Source organism: Etheostoma cragini, chromosome 12 (assembly GCF_013103735.1).
Source record: "Etheostoma cragini isolate CJK2018 chromosome 12, CSU_Ecrag_1.0, whole genome shotgun sequence".
NCBI lineage: Eukaryota > Metazoa > Chordata > Actinopteri > Perciformes > Percidae > Etheostoma > Etheostoma cragini.
The window spans coordinates 18089310-18105106 of NC_048418.1; the positions used below are offsets into that span (position 1 = coordinate 18089310).

Genomic DNA, 15797 nt, shown 5'->3' on the forward strand with positions numbered 1-15797 from the left:
CCCTCGCCTCAGGATGGTGTGACGAGGGTGAAGAGGTGAGGAGGAGAAAAGCAAACAAAGGACCGGGGGAAGAACAATCCCAATGTGTTCCTGACGCCTTTCTCTCTCTTTTATAGCGATCATCCTCTCTTTTCTTTTTTACACACCTTTATGTGACAGAATCATGTTTGAATTGTGTGCCATTCAAGAAGAAATGCAGGGTTGAAACGAAGGAGTGTTTTGCAGCACTTTCTTTATCTTGGCTGGTTGAATCATTGGTCCTTGAGTTGATAGAGTATAAAAGCAACAATCTAAACACACTTAAAAGATCAAAAAGACACAAGATACAGCTTCATGAGCTTGCTTGTGTGTGTGTGTGTGTGTGTGTGTGTGTGTATGTGTGTGTGTGTGTGTGTGTGTGTGTGTGTGTGTGTGTGTGTGTGTGCATGCATGTTTACAGTATCTTTGCAGTTGGGTCTCAGTGAGCACATGCATGTGAACACATGGGCGTGTGCTTTCGTGCCGCTGTGACGCACACAAGTCGTTGTTGAGCTGATATCATTCTCTCCCCGCTGCTTTGATTGACATGTGGATAAACAGTGGCAGGTTCCCAATTGCCTGCTGTGGGGATTAGAGACTGGTGGAGGAGGAGGAGGAAAAGGAGGAGGAGGAGGAAGGTACATATAGTGTTATGTATTCACAATGATCAGGCAGACAAAACAATACAAATGTTTGTTGGATGGAGTGGGAAAGAAAGTAAAGAATGTAATCGGACATGCACATTTGGATGTAATTAAAAATGTCCAAACCACACACTGAAACAATTGCACTCTATGTTAGATGGCTCAATGTACTCCATACACTACCACTGTTTACCTGAACCAATATGTCAGAGCAAGACAGCTTGATTGAAGATTAAGAGAGAGAGAGGAGAGAGTTAAATCATCTAATATGAGCAGGAAACAAAACCAGTGACAGAGTGTGGCACTAAGGACTCTCAATCTAATTACTGTGATTTCCCCTCTTTCCCCTGCTGTAATCCTCATTAATAAATAGAGGGGAAGGGTGAGAGAAAAGGGACACAGCGGTCTCAATCACTAGAATTATTTCTCTTGTTTTTAACGTAATGAACTGTGCGGGTCTGTTTGGAACGATGCACACTGTCAGCACATCACAAGTGAGGAATCACCGATTCAGCCAGTGAATCCTCCAGCAGCAAGAACCTTCTGGGATTTAATTTAAAAAACAAAAAAAATAAAAAAAGTAACTGATATCCATCACTCTGAAACCTTACAGTGCTCAGAGGGCTGATATGCCTTACATAACAACAGATACAAAAACAGATAGAGAGAAGGTTAGATAAACTAAGATTCCACACAAAGATGGATTTTAATAGCCAATTCTATTTTATTAATCCAAATGTAAACCTTGATTGGTGAAGTGCCACCCAAAGAGAGAACATTTTTATAGGAATTTGTTGTTTTGCATGCCCTCCTCTGACATACTTTGCCGCATGACTTCATGTAGAATCAGTGCTGGAAAGTAACTAAGTACATTTATTGAACAAGTGCAGTTTTAAGTACTTTTAAATATCCATTTCATGCTTCTTTATCCTGCCACTCCACCAAATTCCCAAGGGAAATGTTTTTACTCCACTACTATTTATTTGAACTCACATACCTTTCAGATGACGATTTCATGTACAAAACATGTGAATTCATACAATGCAATGCATTGTTGCAGATCTTTGTGTAATAACAGAAAAAATATCTCTACCTCGACCAACTACAACAGTACGATCCTACTCATGCACTGGGGAATCAGTATCAGTAGCATGCTGCTGATAATGTATTTTAACATAAGTAGAAATCTAAGTGAAGGATTTTCCACAGTGTAGTATTTTTACAACATGTTGCTGGTGCTTTAACTTAAGTAAAGGATCTGAATACTTCTTCCACCACTGGATGTATGCATACCTGTTTTGGGACTTTCATGGCCATCCAACCACCAAGACCTTTTTTCCTAACTAATCCATAGCATAGACACTTGCAGAGGTGAATTTGAATTCCAATATCCCTCAAATTATGGTGCGTAATCCCTTACTCGCTACTCACACACATCGCAACAACATATAACAAGTTATTTTTAGCAGAAAAAAAAGCATTACAAATACAAATCCAGTGAGTTCTGCGCCTGTAGTATGCTCCTATGGACACAAACCAAAATGAAAGAGCATTTGACCCTAACTTTTCCAAGAAGTTTGACATTTCCATCAGTCAGAAGCCTGGCCATAAATAACCTGAACAATTAAATTCATCTTCAACTAGCTCCTGTGCGTTTGACAATTTTCAGTTCAGTTGATAGCATAACATTTTCATATTATATTATTTATTTCTTAATGGGCACGTTAGAGAATGAAACCTTTAAATGATGGATACTACAGTGTGCATGCTGTCTTGACCTCTGGAGTTGATGCTGTCCCTCAGGGTGAAGGCTGTTTCTGAATGGAGAGGTGTGATGTAGCAGACTGATTCTGTGGGATTATACAACCCATTTTACAAACACCACGCCTCTCCTTCTCTCTCTATCAGCTTCTCCAAAGATAAACACACACACGCACACACACACGCACACAATGAACTTAAACAAGCCAGCTGAGGCTCTCTTCAGCTGTGGCGAGCAGGCGTATTAAACTAAAAAGCACCTCCAGTGTCGTTGTCTCTATTAAATGACACAGCGTGTGTTTGACACCAAGGTTGAAGGGAAAATATTAAGCTGGCAATTTATTTTTGTCTTTCACTAGTGTTAATGGATGTGGAATGATTACAACATGGAACAAATATGGAGCACATTGGATGCAATTATATATGTGCAATGGAAATCGGGACTGGGTGGTGGGGTGCAGGGGGCGGTCTAAGCAGGGAAGAAATGGAAGAGCACTTACTCTGTGTGTGGGGTGTCAGAGGGCAGTGAGAGAATTAGAATCACTTTAGAGGGGATGAAGGAGACACGTACTGCTGGAGCATAAAATCCCCCTAATGTATTCGACAGGCCATTTGGTTGGCTTGTAAGGAGATACCAACAGAGCCTTAGCATTAAAAGCATGGAACAAGAGTAACATGTACTACCTTTAAAGCACTGAATGGTTTGGCTCCAGCTAACTCATGTAGAAAAACTGTATTCTTCATCTTAAAAATGAAATAAGAAAGAAATAAGGTTAGAATTATAAGGTTCAGCATTTTCACCTTTGTTTTTGTATCCTTTATTTTCGGTGAAATGTAGCTATTACGTTTCAACTACAAAAGTGTTAAAATTAATCCCAATATGATGATGTCAGTTTTTGATGAATCCGTTGCTGTGTGAACTGGATGAAGGGAGGAGGAGGCCTACCTAACGTAGTTTACTTTAATAAGGCTTTTGATCTCACCATAAGATCTGTCACCATCCGTCCGTGCTGCGTGGCCCCTTTATCTCATCGCCCCGCGGGATGCCGGAGCCTTGGCCCCCAGCCGACAGGAGGGTGTTGATCACCGCCTCTGTCAGAGGGAGAGGGGGGGAGTGGGGGGGGGGGGCTACTGAACTGCGACAGCAACTTCACGGTGGTTTTAGCCTGTGAGTCATCGCTGGAGGGTTTAACTCTTCATGTGCCTCAGTGGTGGTAAAACGGCAAGTTATTTTACACCAAGACGACCAAAGTGTTTTTTGCTGCTAGTGTGAGAAAGGTGGAATACATATTTAAGATGAATTAGCAAAATTGATGCCTAATTGTTGCTGTTTACATTGGTTGGAAACGAGCATTTGCATAGTTCCCCTTTGATTTAAGATTAAGTTTAAATAAAATGTGTTCATGCGAGGTTCACATGAATGAGATCCCACAGAAACATACGGGTCTTTGTGAGACATGGGCAGGATCATCTGCTCCCGGACGTTCAAAGATCTCTCCAGTACAATAGCTTCCACAATGCGGAGAACTATTTAATGCAGAGAGATTTTTATCATGCCATATCATAAACCTGAATCATTTATATGGATTTTTTTAGGACTGGCTATTGCGTGTGTTGTGTGATGACGCGGCGGTCAGGTGTTGCCTCATATAACGAGGGGAGCTGTCCAAGTGCTGAAAACAGAAGAGACCAGCCCCGCTACTGAGGAGATGCCATTCACCTCCGCTGCTGTCTGAGCTTTATTGCCAAAGGTAAGACACCTATTTTGTACCTTTGTTTTGAGTGAATATCAAGTTGCCTAACATTGTTTTTCATGTTCACTTTTCGAAGATCTCGACCCTTGAGTTAGAATGGGTGTGTAAATGTGACAGAACGAGCATCCTCAACAATCTATGACAATGCGTTGTTGCTTAAGTGAAATAACGAGGAATGAAAAGGTTTTATTTAATGAAGGTTTTGCTGTGCTGGGGGAATCGGATGTTGAGGTTGCCCATAACAACGAGGGGAATGACTCATCCAGTGATGGGAATGTGTAGGCTATCTTTCTCCTCACGCGCAGCATCGTTTCATTCAGTTTGTTGCTCCCTGGTAGGCAAACAAATCCTGGATGATAAATAAACAAATAAATCAATGAATAAAAACTCGTGCAGGTTTATGCGTGTTGCTTTTGAGTACATTTTTGGCCAGAATAAATAGCCTAGAGATCCTCGATTTGGCTGATTTAGTTTTTTTACTTCCTTCAGTAACATGCTATGCTCTCTTGATTTGCAGGTGATAAATTGCCTATAATGCTGCATTTCCACCACAAGTTGCCCGCGGGGGGAGCCGTTGTACTGCTCGCCTTCCTCCTCCATGGATGCGCCGTGCAGGCTGCGTCTCTCCCCCGCCACTACAGGCTCCGAGGCGGGGAGGGTGAGGGGCAGCCGGCTGCCTACCCACCCAGCTCCGACATGATCAAAGCCCTGGAGTACATTGAGAACCTGAAGCAGCGGAACGGGGGCCGACCTGAACCCACGGATTACGACGAAGTGGAGAAGTTCAGGGTCCTGCTTCAGCTCGCGTCGCAGCAGGACGAGAGTCCCGGGGACCGTCAGCCTGCGCCCGGCGTGCAGAGGCAAGACATTACCGCTGAGCAGCTGATGAAAACCCTGCTCAAGTCTATCCAGGATCGAGCCGGGAAGGACGTGAAGCTCAGCCCCGTGTCGGCCCCCAGGAACGACCGCCGCACGCACCGGCACCGCACCAAAGACACTGAAGTCCCCGTGAGCGCACCGGCAGACTACGGTAATTTCCCCAGACCCCACAAGAAATACCCGCTGATGTTTGAGGACGAGGAGAATACAGACGCTTCCAAGCGAGCCACAGAGGACCTGGATGAGCAGTACACGCCCCAGAGCCTTGCCAATTTACGCTCCATCTTTGAGGAGCTTGGGAGGATGCCCACAATCGGCGGCCAGAAGAGGGACGTGTTCGGTGACGACAACGATGAGGACGGGTTCAGCCTGAGAAGTCAGGCCTACGACGATGTGGCCGGAGGAGAGGAGTGGGTTCCCGTGGAGGAGAGGGAGGAGACGGAGGAGATGGTCAACGGGAGCCACGAAGAGATGGACAGAGCGCTCGGTGAGCAGGAGGAAGCGGAGAAGGAGGAGATGCAACGCAGGAACCAGGAGGAGACTGGTGATGACACTAAGATGGTAGACTACTATCTGTTGAAGGTCCTGGAGATGAGCGACCAGACGCAGAGGAGGGATAAGACGGGAGAGCAGAGGAAGAGACTGATCCGCCCTTCCATCCTCGATCCTCGGACAGTGAAGGAGTTGCTGCAGCTGTCCCTAAAGCTCCACGTCCCTCCACAGGACCTCATCGACATGCTGCTCACAGAGGAGCTCAGGAAGCTCCACCGCGAACCCCAATCCTCAGCTCGCTACCCGAACGGCCAGACCCCAAAGATAAGGTACTACAGCCGCAGACTGCCGCTGAAGAGCAAGCCCGTCCCTGAGGACATGGACAGAGAGGACTTTTTAGACATCATCGGCGTGGAGACGATCAGTAACGAGTATCCTGTAGTGCAGAGACCCGTGAAAACCTCTCCTCCCTTGGACAGAATCCCAGTCGCGTCCAAACCTGTTGCAAATCCAGTTCAAAGTCCAGTTAAAATCTCTCCCCCCTCCGGGCGCAGGGAGAACCTCTTTTTATCCGAGCTCAACAAAATGCCTCTGAAACGTCAGGCTGATGGCGCGGATGATGATGAAGATGATGGCGATGTGGAAGACGAGGTGACGACTTACCTGGCGGCCAAAATCCTCACAGAGTACCCGAACACCATCACCAAGCGGGACACCCAGTCGCAGCTGAAGGGACAGTTCCCCTACGAGCTGTACGAGCGGGTCATGAAGGACTACTTGGGGCAAGCGGACACTGAAAAGAGGCCAGTGGCCAAGAGGGAAACCGAGGTGGCCACAGAGGAGAGCGTTGAGCCCACGGAGATGCAGGGGAAAGGAGAGATAACGGCCAAGACCTCGGATCCACAGACCGTAGATGAAGAGGAGCAGCACCCTGAAACAGCAGTGGCTGGCATGTAGCCTGATGCCCTGCAAGACGCACGGAATTATGAATATAGTATTTCTACTGTCTCAAAAATAAAGTTTGGTGGACGTGATCTAGTTTACAAAATGTATATTATATGAACTGGTATTAATATCACCCTAACGAAAATGAACTATAGCAATCTTACAGGTCCAAAACATTTTGAAAATATAGCCTACTAGTCCCTACTTGCTGCAAGAACATTATGGAATATATTGATATCATAGATAACATTAAGGTGCAACCCGTGTACAAATTAGAAGAAAAAAAACTGCATCCTCAAAACACTTTTGATTTGAATGTGTTGTCACTCAAATTGCCAATTAGTACATGGACTAATATCAAAACACAATGAAATCCAAGTTATTACAGTTGTGTGACGTTGTTAAAGGTTTGTTTACATTAATGGTGTTTGTGAACAGGCCTATATTTTCACTTATAATCAACCGAGTAACAGTAAAAACACTTCTTTTTCATCAACTACTTAATTGTATGGGAACACATCTGTGTACTTTACAGATGCTGACAGAGCCTTTAAAACCCCAAGCATCCAGTGAAGTGAAAGGAGTAGCCTACTAAAGGAACATTATAGGGATTCTTGGTCACGGCAGCGTGCTAGGCTGAGATCAAGTGTTGTTGTGACACGTGATATATTCAGGGTTAGTGGATTTAATGTTATTATTATGGATAATTATTTCCAAGTCTAAATATCAAACCGTTGCCTGCCTTCCAACCCTTTCATACTGCAAAGCTCTGTATTGTTGGCCTACCAGTGGTTGTGCTATGTATGCTCATTTTTAAACCATTTTGTACATGTTCAATAATGTGTGATGAATCACAGATGAATAAAGCATCAGCGGTATTATTTTTCTTCTTGCTGAGTTGTGTTGCCTTATTAAAAACACACTCTAAAGCAGAGTTTTTACGATCAGAAGAAGCAGGGCCAGTTGTTTTGGGGGAAGAAAGAAATAATTTTGTTGATCCTAGTATACACCAAATTCCACAAGGTTTAGTGAATTTCAAATACACAATTATGGTAAAGATTATTACTCAAAAAAAGTCTGTTTATCAAAAGGCACATTTTAATTATAAGCTCCAACATCATAAATTACACATGATCCCCACAGCAACTGTTCCTTTTAAATATAAACAAGCCCACACATGTGAAATAGGCATATGCAGATTTAAAAACAATAGGAAATCCATTATAGTCTCACTCCAATCTGTTGAAAGCGGTTGTTTCAGATGGAAAGCACATTTTCTTTATTATTTTTTTTTGTATTAACTGGATTTGCAGATTAGCACAATTTTTTTCTTTTTTTTCTTTAATAAAATCATTAATTTCAAATATATCATATAAATCATATACACGATTTAAATATAAACTCAACAAATTCATACCCCTAAAATTCCTTTTTACAGCCCAGATCCAATTACTACTTCATTTACATTTCAATGATGGCTATCAATGTGAAAACAACCCTCCGCCCTTCCTTCAGTTGTTCAGTTGAGCGAAGGACAAATATCACACTCTCAAAAGGCAGTTACGTCAGGCAGAAGGTGAGAAGATGTTCCCTTTTTTTTCTTCTTTTTTTTAGAAAAAGCTTGAATAGAATCAAAAATAAATTCCATATCCATATTCAGAAACTTCTTTGACTCAAATACAGTACATTCGGTTCCTCCCCGATGTTCCTTGTGTCCTTCGTCCCCATGGGTTAAAATGCAGGTTTGCTCATATACTCCTCCATGGTCTGGGGGGGGAAAGAAAAAGTTTAGTTCAGAAATCAGGTTCCCAGCCTTGTAAAAATGCATTAAAATACAATTGACATTCACATGCACACATCACCTGTAATAAAGTGCCGAGCACACCAACTAACACAAGCAGAACATCTAACCTTTCTGTCCATATTCCATGTCATCCAAACAGCTCCACCTCATACCACTCACTGATGTCATCCTGAAGCGATAATGGTGAAAATGAATGGGAGGCTACGCTGCACATAATCCAACTCTTGATTAAACAGTGTTAGTCAGCTCTATTCAGAAGCACAGAACACACCCCGTTACAACTACTGTACCACACAGAGCCATGAACACTACAGGGAGAGCGGGAAGCATCAGCCAGACACTAAACCTACGGTCCAGGGAAATCTGTCTCTCTCTCGCAACAACACTGGCAGAGGCAGAGAGAGAGAGAGAGAGAGTGACACAGACACAAAGGAAAACCAGCAGCACAAACACTATGCAAAAAGGCGCTACAGCTATCATTCACAAGCCTATAACTATGAGAGAAAGGCACACCAGGGACTCAACAGTTACAGTTACAGTTACACACACACACACACACACACACACACACAAGCTGATTCTTGTTAAGTGTTATAAAGAACCAACATTAGGCGTCTGGATCTATCCAAGTACTGCGCAACCAGTGTTAGAAGAAGTATTCACATCCTTTACTTAAGTAAAAAGTACTAATGCCACACTGTAAAAACACTCTTACAAATACTACTTCACAAAATCCCCACATTTTAGAAACTGGAAACGATCAAAACAGTTCTGTCACTTAACTAAGTTTACTTGTATTGTTGGGTAGTTCCATTTGTAAAAAAACAGACTTGATGTGTAAAGTAACTTAAGCTGTCATATTAAAGTCGCAGAGTAAAAAGAACAATGTTTCTCCCTGAATTGTAGCTGAGTAGAAGTAGAAAGAAAACACTCAAGTAAAGTACAAGTAGCTCGAATTTGTACTTAACCCCAGTACTCAGTTACATTCCACCACTGCCCACAACGGTGATAAAAAAAAAATGAATCAACACTAAACTACATTCAAAACATGTCACCAATGCTTTAATTATGTCGATCCATGCAACAGATGTAACACGCTCACACCACAGTAGCAAGCCACCCCTTGTGTTGAGCATCTCACCTCCTGTAACATGTCCGAGGCTTCCATGGAGCGATTCACCATTTGTTTGGAGGTTTCTTGTATTTCGCCTCCCATTAGAAACTCATCCAGGATAAAATAGGCCTTCTCAAAGTTAAAGATTATGTCCAGCTCACACACCTGAGAGGAAGTTGTTGTTATCAACAGTGCTGAATGGTCTTACATTGGTTACATTTTCACTTTGAAACTGCAGTTTGATATGATCTGTACGGCCTAGTTCAACATATGCTTTTGAATGGAACTAGCATCATATTTCAGTTACACTGCAGGCTAGAGTTGCATATTGAATAAAAGAGGGTATGAAATACATTGCCAAAGTATTTGTCCAGCAGCTCCACGTAGCGATGGATAACCTCCAGGGCTATCAGCTCATTCTCCTGGTTCTCTATGGCCAAGCAGAAGTACAAGCTTGCGTACCTGAGGAAAAGGTAACACAGTGATGACATGCATCAGCTATAAATATAGAGTTATAAATGATACGCGATAGGGGTAACTATGATTGGAAAAGAGACTAGTGGTCCTGCTGCTTCAGAAAGAAGATAGAGTCATTGAACTAGCAAAAGAGACATGGAGGGGCAGCACCTACCTTTTGTAAATAATCTTTAGGTCTTTCCAGTGCAGGAAGTTGCAGGAGCGTGGTTGCCGTGCCAACACCATTGTGGTCATGTCCCTGATAATCTTCTTCTTCTCACGTTCTGACATGGGCGTGAACCACTTCTGCAGACGCAGCTTTCCCTGGCGACTGAAGAGCAGCAGGAAGCGCATCTAGCAACACAGACACACAGCACGGGTCAGCAGGGGCAACCGGGATGCACGCCTTAAAGAACCGCCGGGGTGTCTGTGTGTGTGTGTGTGTGTGTGTGTGTGTACCAATACGCACACATGTCCACACAAAGTGTTGGCAGAGGGTTTTAATAACTACCCTTCAACACACAAACTAAGGGTCAAACAAGTAGTTTGCGGTTGTCATGGCTCATTAAAGAGTAACTCCACTGACCACCATGTTTATAGAATGTGATTCCTAGCATTGGAAATAGGTTGTGTTATTCAATCATGATTCCAGTCTCTTTTGGAATCACGCTGACACACCAATTCCTTTCATTGTTGATTTAAAAGGGAAGTAAAATGGATTGATGTTTTATTTTTTATTAATGTTGTCTTACAGACCCACCAGTCTTATGCACACATCATTTATATAGCCTACTCATGTTGTGTAACAAGCATCGTTCCAACATTTCTAAGGAATAAAGAAGTGGGAACATTATAAAACACAAGGTTTTCCCATGTGTTATGCTGCAGTAATGGTAAAATAGCTGCTTAGAATGGAGTATAGCCTACTACCCAACAGAACATATGGATTTGATGAACTGTTGGAGAAACCAAATAGATAGCCTACACCAAATATGGGACATATTGTTGTCAACTTTTTAGCCATTTCAGGAACATTTTAGAATTCAATTTTCAACAACTTCACTGTAAAGAGGACAGAAAAAGAGCAACACGTGAGGCGTTATCGGGATTATAAAAGCACATACTGTAGCCTACAACACTGACATAAAACCCCATTAGCCCAACAGAAAAAGCGCAGTCCTCCAACCAGTCCTGGTATTTGTAGGTGGCTTCCTGTCTGCTGAATAGGTCTTTTAAATAACGTCTGAAGACTTTTCTTTGCCTCTGTAACTCGCTATCTAATGTTTTACTCAAAGCACGTTGAAACGCCTTGCTGAACTGTTTTGTATTAATAAACTTGCCTTTCTTTGCTTTACATCCCCTTGCCTGCCCATAGGCAAATGAATATGGAAAAACTGCCACAAAGGCAGGACTCAACGGCTGACAGCGACGAAACCGGTTTGACTGAGGGGTGGCCGGTTGAGAAGACGTTGCTACACCTTAGGCTACTTCCGCTGTCGCTTTATGTGAATGCAAGCGCAATAAACAATTCAACTTTAGGCTAAAATTGAAACCAAATAGAGCTACTGTGGCCCGGCGGCCTTGCAAGAACAAACACGGGCCCTGGTGTAGAAGGAAGTGGTGTGGAGTTGGTCCCTAGCTTCAGCTAGCATACCTATCAGCGACAACAGGTGTAACAGGTGAACAGCCTGACGCTATCGTCCAGCTTGTCATGCGTAGAAAACACTCACCATTTTGACGCTGCGCCAAGAGTTACAAAGCAATGAAGGGATAACAATAAATAAATAAATAAATAATCACTTTAACCCTAGCGAAGGGTCAACTGGTCCGACTGAGCACATAACTATCCGTCGTCCACTCCACTCGGCGTAAAGTTGGTTAACTCCGCCCTCGCTGCCGCCGGGAGGAGCAGTGCCTGTTGGAGGCGTCTCCCCCGCGCCTCCCAACCATCCCGATTTGGTTACTGTAGATTTGTGTTACATCACAGCCTTGGATGATCTCCCACATGATTTGGACACAGCATTTCGATAAATGAGTTGACACAACTTGGGCTGTTTTAGTGTTATTCCCATGTGTTGTCGGCAGAGAGCAGCAAAGGGCCCCCCCCCCTCTGTCTGCTGCTTGTGATGTTCCTCTTTCACCGTGGTTGACAAGGCAAGCTGGTGCACTTCTGGGGATTATTAGTCATTTGACAACATGTCTCTGTACCGAAATGCCATCTGGTTTTTGAACGGAATCCACCAATATACAAGGTCAGTCAACCCATTGAGTCCTGTGAACTGTTGAACCTATAGGCTACCATCCGTAATCTGTACGTGTTTTTATGGATTAAGATTTTGAATTCACGAGCAGGTTAATTGACTGGATCGCTCCTGCTTCTACCATCTGAGTTGGAAATTATATTTAATGCGTTTATTGATTATCACGTCTTCACTGCAATTCTATTTTCACTTGCCATAGTAAGACTTCGCTGCAAGGCCTGCAAGTGACAGGTCAAAAAGTCCAAAAGGTCTCATGGTAGCCTACTCCAATCTTGATTTCTTTACATTGGCAAATTTAGATCCAGATCAAGATCCGAGCCAGGCGTCTGCCTACAGAGAGCTTCTGCGGCCCTGCTGATGGAGGCCTACAGCCCGTGGGCCTCCATCAGCATTAGGCCCCTGGGCAGCCCGTAGGCCTCCATCAGAAGCAGGCCCCTGGTCCTCTGCTCTGGGTTGGTTGACACTGTGCTGTTGAGGCTGTTGCTTCTAAACTTTAGAAGTCTCTGTCACCCCCACTGAACCCAAAATCTGTGGACACTTTATCAAAACAGCTCAAGGTCTTTAACATTGTTTCAATATTAAAACAGGGTGCAAAATGATGTAGTATCAACATCAGAGTTCAATGAATTAATGGTGACAACGGAATGTCCATTTAACATAGTTTCAATGACTGTTTGCTATCTGGGCACCCGTCTGTTAACATGGTTTGGCCTTTAATGAAGAGTGATTTTTTTCTGAATTTCATGTCTTTTGTTGTGTTTTCTACTTGTTATTGTGTTGTGATGCACTTATGACGTCTGTTCTTGGAAGGTGCTATATAAATAATCATATTATTATATTACTTTGGAGATGTAAAGAGTCAGGGGATGCTCAGGAAGTCAGTCAAAGTGTATAGTCTAAATTATTAGTCTGTTGACTATCTAAATATAGTATTGATTGTCTGTAAAATGTATTTCATGTCATTTATTTAAACCTAAAGACTGGTAAACAGAAGAATGTCAAATGTCTGGTCAGCGTATGGAACACGCCACACAAACGGGCCTTTATGGACAGTTACAATAGTCCCACTGATGGCTGATGTGAGGATGACATTCATATCACCTGATTCTTCTGAAGCTAAAATTATAAGATGGCAGATAGAAAAACATCACATATTGATTAGTGTGTCTTCCTTGTGCCCATTAGGAAAGGATATGAGGCAGCATTTAAAGACTTTGAGCCCCAAGACCTGGATGTGTCCGTTGTGGGAAGGTCTTTTATGATCACCGGTGCCAATAGCGGAATTGGCAGAGCAACAGCCATGGCTATAGCCAAGAAAGGTAAAAATGTAGAGGAGATGAATACGCGCTGCAATGCAACTTGATGTTGATAGAAAACAAACAATGTTTTGTTTTCAGGTGGGACAGTGCACATGGTGTGTAGGAACAAAGATAAAGCAGAAAAGGCCAGGCTGGAGATCATCAGTGAGTCTGGGAATACGGTAAGCGTTGTTTGGCTTGAACATGCCTAACACTAAATAGGGGAAAAAGAAGTGACAAATTTTGTTATTTGCGTTTGAGACGATACCTATCTGGTTATTCCAGGAGGTTTACATTCATATTGTGGACATGTCAGAGACACGCAAAGTCTGGGAGTTTGCCGAGGCCTTCAAGAAGCAGTATCCTGCCTTGAATGTGTTGGTAGGTGTCGCCTGTTCCCTTTAACCTTCATCACAAATCTGCCCTTTAAACTAATAATGTTGGTTCTGTTGTGATCTGACTTCTTTGTCATTTCTTTCATGACAGATAAATAATGCAGGGTGTATGGTGCACAAGAAAGAGCTTAATGCCGAGGGCCTGGAGAAGAACTTTGCTACAAACACAATGGGTGAGACTTGACTCATATGTCTAGAGTGCCATGCTGCTGTGTGTGTAACAGTGTTTTGACTGTCTCTTTAGGAGTGTACATCCTCACCCAGAGTCTCATACCACTTCTACAGAAGAGCCGGGATCCAAGGGTGGTATGGTCGTGCACGCGCGCACACACACACACACACACACACAGCTCATCCGCATCATGTGGACAGTATAATGCCACTTTTGTCCAGGCTCTAGTGGCCATTGTCTAAGCACACTGTGCCTCTTTTCTCCCTGCCTGTTAGATCACTGTGTCCTCAGGAGGCATGCTGGTCCAGAAACTCAGAGTTGATGACTTGCAGTCAGAGAAGGGCCAGTTTGACGCCGTCATGGTCTACGCCCAGAACAAGGTAGAAGACAATGTAATCCAGGTTATAGGACAGGTATATTAGTGTTGGAGCTCTGCTTACTTCTCACTGAGTTTGGATTTGGCTGTGTAATGTGGTTGAAAAGAAAACGGAAACATATAAATCAGTACCGCAAAATACATTTACAGCCGAGGTAACAGTGTGTTGTTTCTTCTCAGAGACAGCAGGTAGTGCTGACACAACAGTGGGCCAAAGCTCACCCGGTCATTCACTTTTCTGCCATGCATCCAGGCTGGACAGATACACCAGGTACTGACTCATTAGGCAGATGACCCAAAGGGCCTGAAAAGTTTTTTTTTTGCTGGTAATTCTTTTTATTTTTATTTTTATTTATTTTTCTTAATAAAATTGCACACATACTGTACTGTCCTTGCACAGCAATATAGTAAAAATTCTCGTGATGGGGGTGCTACAGCAACTGGCTACAGGGCATTGTTATACAGAAAATTGAGGAATGAACTACAATGTTAAAATGCTGTGTAAATGTTAATGCATGTATACAAATCCAATATTATAACATGTAATAGATAATGTAACATTGACAGAGCCCATTTTGGCTTTTAATTTCATACTTCAATTTTGTAGTGTCAAAGTGTCACTTTGTTAGTAAAACAGTATTAGCCTAAAAATACACACACCACTAACCCTTGCTGATTTTTCCACCCATTTCCAGCTGTTTCTACATCAATGCCCCAGTTCCACCAGATGATGGGGGAGCGGCTGCGCAGTGTAGAGCAAGGAGCTGACACGGTTGTGTGGTTGGCTTTGTCTAGAGCTGCTGCCAGAACATGTGGCGGGCAGTTCTTTCAAGGTGATCAGCACTACGCGTTGACAGGTTCTTCTACAAAACACACGCAGATGTTCCTTTCATATTTTTTTTTTTCTTTTTTTCTTCAATCTCCTTAGATGAATTCTGACAGATTCTGTTTTGCAGATCGTACGCCAGTTCCTGACCACCTGCCTCTGGCCTGGACTCACAGTTCTGATGAAGAGATTCAGAGTTTCATGACTCAGCTGAAGACTTTGGCCAGAACCATTAAGTCACAACCTGATGTAGAGCTCATTCCTGAACTCAATCTGTCTGAATTTTGATTAAAATGCTCCATCATATGTAAGTGACCAAATAAAGCTTTAGCTTAAATAAGATCAATTTCTGAATAAAGAAACATATACTAATTTGACTAATGTGCTTCCTAATTCTATACAGCATTATGTTCAGGACAGTGCATAGCTCAGTGTCACCTGATTAAACTGTGATGACATGTGGTAGTTGATTGGGATTAATTATCTCATTAGCAGTTACTGAACACATGTAACTACATGCCTATTATGATACATCTATTGGGTTATCTGCTGGATGGGAAAAGTGTATCACTGTTTGTATTGTAGTCTGCAGCTCTTACATA

At 43.0% G+C, this 15797-nt stretch overlaps 3 protein-coding genes across 4 annotated transcripts; 2 read left to right on the plus strand and 1 right to left on the minus strand.

Annotated features, from left to right (window-relative positions):
• The first annotated feature begins 3933 nt into the window (after positions 1-3933).
• Positions 3934-7382, plus strand: scg2b (secretogranin II (chromogranin C), b). Its single transcript, XM_034886823.1, has 2 exons — positions 3934-4174; positions 4695-7382. Exon 2 carries the CDS (start codon positions 4712-4714, stop codon positions 6503-6505), a length of 1794 nt encoding a protein of 597 aa, XP_034742714.1. The 5' UTR covers positions 3934-4174; positions 4695-4711; the 3' UTR covers positions 6506-7382.
• A 724-nt stretch (positions 7383-8106) lies between these two features.
• On the minus strand, positions 8107-11853 carry ap1s3b (adaptor related protein complex 1 subunit sigma 3b). Of its 2 annotated transcripts, XM_034886944.1 has the most exons (6): positions 11598-11853; positions 10043-10221; positions 9765-9873; positions 9439-9576; positions 8405-8466; positions 8108-8260 (listed from the first exon to the last, which is right to left on the minus strand). In XM_034886944.1, the coding sequence occupies exons 1-5, from the start codon at positions 11598-11600 to the stop codon at positions 8425-8427; spliced, it is 471 nt and encodes a 156-aa protein (XP_034742835.1). In that variant the 5' UTR covers positions 11601-11853; the 3' UTR covers positions 8108-8260; positions 8405-8424. The 2 variants fall into 2 exon arrangements, with proteins under 2 accessions (XP_034742836.1, XP_034742835.1); XM_034886945.1 differs by lacking the exon at positions 8405-8466 and having other exon boundaries at positions 8107-8260.
• A 3-nt stretch (positions 11854-11856) lies between these two features.
• Positions 11857-15549, plus strand: LOC117953655 (dehydrogenase/reductase SDR family member 12-like). The gene is made up of 10 exons (XM_034886908.1): positions 11857-12119; positions 13314-13447; positions 13526-13608; positions 13712-13807; positions 13913-13994; positions 14066-14127; positions 14269-14373; positions 14550-14640; positions 15065-15202; positions 15326-15549. The coding sequence occupies exons 1-10, from the start codon at positions 12064-12066 to the stop codon at positions 15481-15483; spliced, it is 1005 nt and encodes a 334-aa protein (XP_034742799.1). The 5' UTR covers positions 11857-12063; the 3' UTR covers positions 15484-15549.
• Positions 15550-15797: the final 248 nt, after the last annotated feature.